The 7,045-nt window shown below is 34.5% G+C and overlaps 1 protein-coding gene across 2 annotated transcripts; it reads right to left on the reverse strand.

Moving 5' to 3' along the window:
- Positions 1-1,287: 1,287 nt before the first annotated feature.
- Positions 1,288-6,610, reverse strand: LOC111919089 (protein RRP6-like 3). 2 transcript variants are annotated; one of them, XM_023914703.3, is made up of 11 exons: positions 6,073-6,610; positions 5,557-5,801; positions 5,375-5,473; positions 5,211-5,294; positions 4,974-5,060; positions 4,769-4,889; positions 4,446-4,624; positions 4,292-4,336; positions 3,706-4,220; positions 1,623-2,504; positions 1,288-1,541 (listed from the first exon to the last, which is right to left on the reverse strand). In XM_023914703.3, exons 1-11 carry the CDS (start codon positions 6,281-6,283, stop codon positions 1,535-1,537), a joined length of 2,475 nt encoding a protein of 824 aa, XP_023770471.1. In that variant the 5' UTR covers positions 6,284-6,610; the 3' UTR covers positions 1,288-1,534. The 2 variants fall into 2 exon arrangements, with proteins under 2 accessions (XP_023770471.1, XP_023770469.1); XM_023914701.3 differs by having other exon boundaries at positions 1,288-1,505; positions 6,073-6,600.
- Between the last annotated feature and the right edge of the window lie 435 nt (positions 6,611-7,045).

Here is a 7,045-nt window from a genome sequence, read left to right on the forward strand (position 1 = left end):
TGTAGACAAATATGTAGATTTAGGAGTAAGACTAATAGGTATATATATGATTGTTGTTCTATTAAAATATTAACTAAGAAGTTCATTTCATCATGTATAAACCAATCACATGCATTGATCACTTCTCATTTCATTTCAATTATTCCCATAATAATTTAAAAAAATCGTCCAACCATTTCATTCTTTACCCAAAAAAAAAACCCATTTCAAACCAAATGTCACCCTACTTGATACATATCTTTTAAAAAAATTGAAACTTAAATATGTTTTTTGTAATTTAACAATTTAAAGATAGGGTTAATGTTAGTATAGTCTGACCAACTTATTAGTTTTGGTTTAATATTCCTTAAACTTCACTTTTTGCTTTCTAGGGTCACAAAGTGAGTGGTGACAGGTTTAAATGGCCCCCTTTACCTATGAAAACCGATTGCTTATGCTACATCTACATTTGAAGTGCATCTTCGCATGTGTCACCCACATTAGCATCGTAACTTTAGGTTCCTTGATGACGAGGATTTTTTCACTAAAAAAAGAAATAAAACTAAAATTCAACTCACATACTCATCCATCATCTTCTTCTTCCACGAAGCTTTTTTGTGCTCCCCATTTAAAGACTAACCCTCTTCCACAAACAACTTAAGATGAAACTCCATTGACAAAATCCAACCACCACTCTGCCTCTCAATACAACAAACACGACGATATGTTCACCTTCACCAACAACACTAACAACGACGATGGCTATTAGTATAATAAGAAGAGGGATGGTTTTAGGAAACTCAACTCTGTGTTATAAAATATAAATGAGATTACTCTTTCAAAAAAAAAAAAAAAAATGAGATTAGATTGAGACAATACTTTGAGAAGAATGAATTCTTTCAATTGCTATGAATGAAAAACAATTACAAAGAGTCGAAATCAGAGAAGAAAATCTTAATGATTATCCCTCCTGCCCAAGCTACACAATCGACACTCAATAACAGAAATATTCTCAAAGATGGTCCCAAATACTATGCGCCCATTATTATTTATACCCCAACCATGTAGTAACAGCTTGCCACCATTCCTGCCTACACCTGTCCCAATTCTTAACGAGTTTGAATTTTTTTTATTAATCAAAAAGTAAAAATGCCACATAATCCAGATTTAACCGGTGAAAATGAAATTCAATACCCTTTTTAATAGGTCAAAAAAAAAAATGAGGGACATTTTAAAACAAAACCCAAAAGTTGGTAGGGCAACAGTGACACATTAACCGTTTAAAGATACAAATCAAACAAATCACAATTCAATGCAACAACTTTACTTTCTCTAGATTTTCCAAAATTAAATACAACGTCATTCATTCTAATCTAAACAAAAGTCCCGTTTTCTAGTAAATAAAAAAACAAAAATACAGAAAGAAAAAACCACCACCTTAACCTTCAACAGCAGCAGGATAAGAAGAAGACGAAGCCTTGTTTGCAGGATTATACACGCTGTAGTCCCCAAACTCTCTTCTACCACTGCCAAATGCCAAAAAACCATCCACTCATCATATCCTTTTTCCACAAAACAAAAGTCAACCATAGTCAAAGACATGTTAGCAGAGACTCATGTAAGGTTAATATAGTATGTTTTACCTATGTGTGACATCCCATCCACCAGGTAAAAAACGTGGATGAATAGCTTCAACAAACACTTGTCTCCATCTTTGACAAAACTCACGCACCCCATCTTCTCCATGTTCCTTCAACAAAAAGTCAACCACTTGTTTCCCATGTGGGCCATGACCTAACAATGACAGCTTTGAGCTACACGTGGCAAACACTGAACCATTTGGATTTGGGTCAACATCTTCTAAATCATTTTTCCCTTCATCTTTTTTACATGATAATGAATTCCTATTGAGAGACAATCCTTTCTTTTTATGTAATCGTCTTTTTTCATGAGGACTCATTCCAACAAGTAAAGCATTTTCCAAATCTTCCTCACTTATCTCTCTTCCTCCATAATACTTCTTCACAACCTCTTTCAGTTCCTCACATCGCTGAGCTGGCATCCTGGGTCCATGTCTCAAGAGCGCCATTGCTGCAGTTCTCAACTCCAAAGGAGACACACCTCCATCAGCAAGTTTCATAAAAGATGTTCCGGATTCATCGTGTGACTCCTCGTTGGAATCAACGACTTTTTGTACGAACAACGGAATTGAGAATTCCGAAGCGACTTTCTTCTTGTACTTTTCGGCAGCGGAATGTGCTTTCTCGTGACAGTCGACGCAAACCAAAACAATGTCGTGGGAGCGGTGGCTTTTAAGGTGTTCGGGAAAGTGGATTCTGTAGCATGAGGGAATGATGCGGTATCGTAAATAGTGATTCCCTTCTCCACATCCTACGCATATGTTTTTTTTACTTTGGATGTAGAAGTCGTTTCCTTCGTCTTCTGGGCGACCTTTGGGTTCAAAAAGTAGCATTATGGCTGGTGGTTCTTCTTCAATTACTTTTGCTAGATCGCGTTGTAGATACCTGAAAGATTTTGATGGTTATGTTTTGTTTGAGGATAATGTGGTGTTTGGTTGTTTGGTTTGTGGAATGTTTTTGGAAGGAATGGAATCTGGTAAAGGGATTGGAATCGGAGGGGGGGTTTGGTTGGTGTGAAAAGGTATGGAATTCAGAAACAAAATTGTTTTTGTTTTTCTAACAAATGGTTTTAGAAAATTGAGTTGAGTTTTCAATAAAAGTTTTGGAAAATACGTTTGGTTGAAATTGAAATTGATGGAGTTTTTCGTTTTCCATTTTAGAAATTTAGAGAAGTTTGGAAAACTGTAAAAATCATTTTTCTAATTTACATACGATTTGTAAAATTTTCTTTGAAAATTTTGAAAACTGAATCAACCAAATGCGTTTTCAAAATTTATTTTCATTTGAAAATTTTCATGAAAAACTGGAAAATTTTCCACAACCAAACGCATCCTAATAATTTTTGGGAAAAACACTTGATCTTTTGATATTAAAGGACGAAGGGAATCTGTCAAAGGAATTGGACTTGAAATCGATTTTTTTTAGATTCACCTATAATTAATATATATATATATATATATATATATATATATATATATATATATATATATATATATATATATATATATATATATTCCAATAGCCCATAATGAGGGTATTTCACTATTTTAGTCTCTTAACTAAAAATAGGAAGAGTGGAATTGAATTCACTTATAATTTTATCTTTTACTTATATACATAAAATGAGGGTATTTTGGTCTCACGAAAAAAAAATGGAAATATATTTTCTTCCACCACCCCGTGGAGTTGTGGAATTTGAAGGAATATGGCAGATTTGAATTCCATGAACTTGGCCATGGAATAGAATTTTGACATGTAACGAGGGTATTTTGTTTTTTTTTATTTTTTTATAAAAAGGAAGAATGGAATCCAATTCCTTCCACCAACACCTAGGAAAGGTGAAAAGCATCAAACATGAAATGGAATCTTGAGTTCCATACATGTGCCAACAAAACACACCATGAAATGGAATCTTGATATACAACAAGGGTACTGATTGGTCTTTTGAAAAAAAAAAAAAAGAATTGAATTGAATTCCTTCCTCCCACTCCTAGGAATGGAATCTTTAATTCCAATTCCGTCGGAATCCACAAACCAAACACACCCTTACATTCACATTCAATCAGAAGAGCAATTTACTACTAACCATTCAAGCTTCCTTCTATCACAATAACACAACAATCGTCCATCATTAGCATATATCCTGCAGTTATGATAAACAGGAGATTTGCACGAAAACTTCTGAACAAAAAGCTCTCGAGAAGCCTTCCTTGCAACTTGTTTTGAAAACTTATATCCATTTTTAGAAACCAATCTTTTTGATACTTTCATGCTGCTTTTAGACAACAACCCATAGTTATAAAGAGAAAGAGGACAAGAACCATGTGGGCCAATGTGCTTTTTAAGAAATAGTTGAAGAATATCATCAGGATTGTTTAACTTTAATCCATCTTGAAGAAGGTAAGTGAAGTCATCAAGATGGCTCAAGACAACAGAGGAAGGAAAGCGAGGGGTAGAATTGGAATTTAGAGATTCGGTTTCGATATCACCTTGTGATATTGTAGTGCAGATATCAGTTGTGGTTAAAGGAACTTTTTCAGCAAGGGCAACTATGGCATTATCAGATAATACGTATTTAAGGCTCTCATCATGCATACGAGCCTGGAAACATGTGTACAATCAGACAATGGCATAAAAGGTAAATAAGTTGAACTCAAAGGTGTTTAGTTTACCATTAAATCCCGCCAACAGCATAGACATCTAACAACATCCTGAAACTGCATTCAGCATAACATCAAGAACCAAAGGTAACAATCATGATTGAATTGATAATGGAGTGTAATGTGATTCCAAACAAACCCTAAGATGAAGGAAAAAAAAGGGTACCTGAGAATTGATATTAGAAGCTCCATGATCATTTAAATGGCGGGAAATAATTGAAGATGCAGCATATTGTCCAGGGGAAGCTTCTTGTTCTTTAGTGAAAAGTTGAAGACTCAAAGCATTTGAACGCCGATTGGCCTCGAAAACAAAATAGAATTTGTCATCGAGATTGGCTGAATTTTCTGATGCACTATTATCTTTAGAACTACAGTAGAAGAAACATGGTAAAATACAAGATTCATTTTTTCTTTTTGAAAGTAGTTATTAGGTGTGATTATTCTTATCATTACACACTGGTTTTTGTATGAAAGAAGACCATGACATACCGTTTTTCTGGAGTTTGAGTTCAGAAACAAGGCATTCTGCAATGTAAAGCAAATAGTGTGCATCCATTCGAGCATATTCAATCATATCTATTGGTAGTGGACGTTGTCTCCAATCTTCACGCTATATATATGTGCAAATTATTCATAAAAAAACTTAATATTAGTATATTATTGAGTATTGACATTACTCTTTTTGATATTGTACCTGGTAAAGCTTGTTAGTGGTGACACCACAGTATGTTTCAAGTAAGTATGCCAATGATCTTTGTGGTTTTGATAACACATCACAAGCCTGAAAATTATCCAATCAATTATCAATTTATCATCTTTAAAAGTTGCAAAAAGTAAATTCAGTGTCGAATTAATATAGAAGCTTATACTAAATGTCTTTCATGTGGTGTCCTTTTAGAAAAAGATGGAAGAAACAAATGCTAAACCTTACCTTTGCAGTGTCAAATAAGTTTACTACGTAGATATGGAAATCCCTTTGTAGCCATATAACATCATTATCAGCACCATGGAATACCTAGACAAGCAAACCACAAGGCATTATAACATGAAGAGAGATAACATCAGATAAAAATGAAGCACATGCCAAAGAAGTACCTTGCATATATTGGGATTGGCAAATACAGGGCAAAGAATTCCCATAGAATCATGAACAGCAATGGTGTCCACCAAATAATCTTCCTCTCTTGTAGAAATCTATAATTGAGAACATAAACACAAAGCATTAGAACATGAATGTTGAATACTATTACTTCTTGAAGAAGAATTATATGTCCCACCTGAATAAGGGCTGTAAACCCTAAGAACGACCTTAAGCTGTGTTGTTCAGTATCCACAGCAAACACTTTTTCTTTACTTAAAACCTGTGCAAGCTCTTTCAACTTTGATTCATTATCAATCCAAACATATGTATCACTCATGTCCATATCCATAGTTCCATTGCAAAATTCAAATTCTAGCTCAGGTTTCTCCAACAGAGCCTTGATCTCTGACTCATACGGATGCAAATCCGGAGAGCTGTCATCTGTTTATCAAAAGTCGACATTCAATAGACACATCATCAATACATTGCCATAACAAATTACACATGCCAAAACGAGTAACCATTAAAACCAGTCGTTACAAATAACGAACTGAGGTAGATCGTTGCAACACTTACAAGAGGAAAATCTCAATGTATCAAGAGATACAATCAAAATTAGATTTTTATAAAACACCTAGAAACTCCAGCTAGGGTTTATAGCTTATATCAATACTCCAATTCCAAAAACAAAATTAATTTAACAATACATTACCGTCGAGCTTCAGGTGCTTGAAAGGAGAGTACGAATTATTGGCCAAAACACGCTTAAAATTGTGTTGAGGTTTTGCTTCTGATTTCAAGTAACAAGAGCCTATGTTCTGTTTTCGTTTTCGCTGTTTCCGAAATTTGTTCGCCAGTAGGATTGAAACCACGGCAAGACATGATATCGTAACTGCAATTTTGATCTTATCCTTGTTCTCCATTTTTAATCCCTGCTAGTTACGAAGAGCTTCAAAGGTTGACGATAATGGCGGCCTGTTGGTAAGAAAAAATGGAAGAACATTCAGAGGTTTAACGGTGGTTCAATACTTCAATATCGGCTCCACCGAACGGGTTAACGGGCTAACATTTTGGATCTATCAAATTATTTCCGACCCAGTTGAAAACCGGTCCGGCCCACATAAAAACATTGGGCTACAATCATGGCCCATATCAAACCTAAAATCCGGGCTATACGAGCAAAATAATGAATTTTCAACTATGTACTATGGCTATTAGATAAGAATATTTTTGCAATAATCACACATGAAAGTGTTATATGTTTTGTAAAGATGTCATTAAACTTTACGATACATAATATTTGTGTAAGCCTACGTTCAATGACATTCGACAATTGTATGTGGCATATGAAAACATAGATGGTATAATATAGAGGCAAATGATACGCTAATAAAGATTTGGGTCTTTACTATATAGGAGACTATATTAATGGTATAATATGGGGGTGCATATGATAAATTGACAACGATACAACGACGTCGTACAAAACATATGGTCGGGTATGGCACGTTAGTTGGTAAACGTTAAATCAATTAATTGTCCTTCCATATGTCACTAAACGTATACAACCGAAATACTAGAAGGCCGATAATGGTAACAAAAGTTGGCCCATAACTTTGGCATTATCAGTTGTGGTCATGACGTTATATTAGAATAATATTTCATTTTTACCTTTTTCATCTTAG

This window comes from Lactuca sativa, chromosome 7, assembly GCF_002870075.4.
Source record: "Lactuca sativa cultivar Salinas chromosome 7, Lsat_Salinas_v11, whole genome shotgun sequence".
Classification (NCBI taxonomy): domain Eukaryota; kingdom Viridiplantae; phylum Streptophyta; class Magnoliopsida; order Asterales; family Asteraceae; genus Lactuca; species Lactuca sativa.

Excerpts from the sequence above, each read along its gene's own strand:
- LOC111919089 (XM_023914701.3), bottom strand. The coding sequence starts at position 6,283 with ATGGAGAACAAGGATAAGATCAAAATTGCAGTTACGATATCATGTCTT. Across the intron at positions 5,802-6,072 it reads CAAGCACCTGAAGCTCGACG|ATGACAGCTCTCCGGATTTG; the intron begins GTAATGTATTGT and ends TTTGATAAACAG. Across the intron at positions 4,890-4,973 it reads CCACTAACAAGCTTTACCAG|CGTGAAGATTGGAGACAACG; the intron begins GTACAATATCAA and ends ACATATATATAG.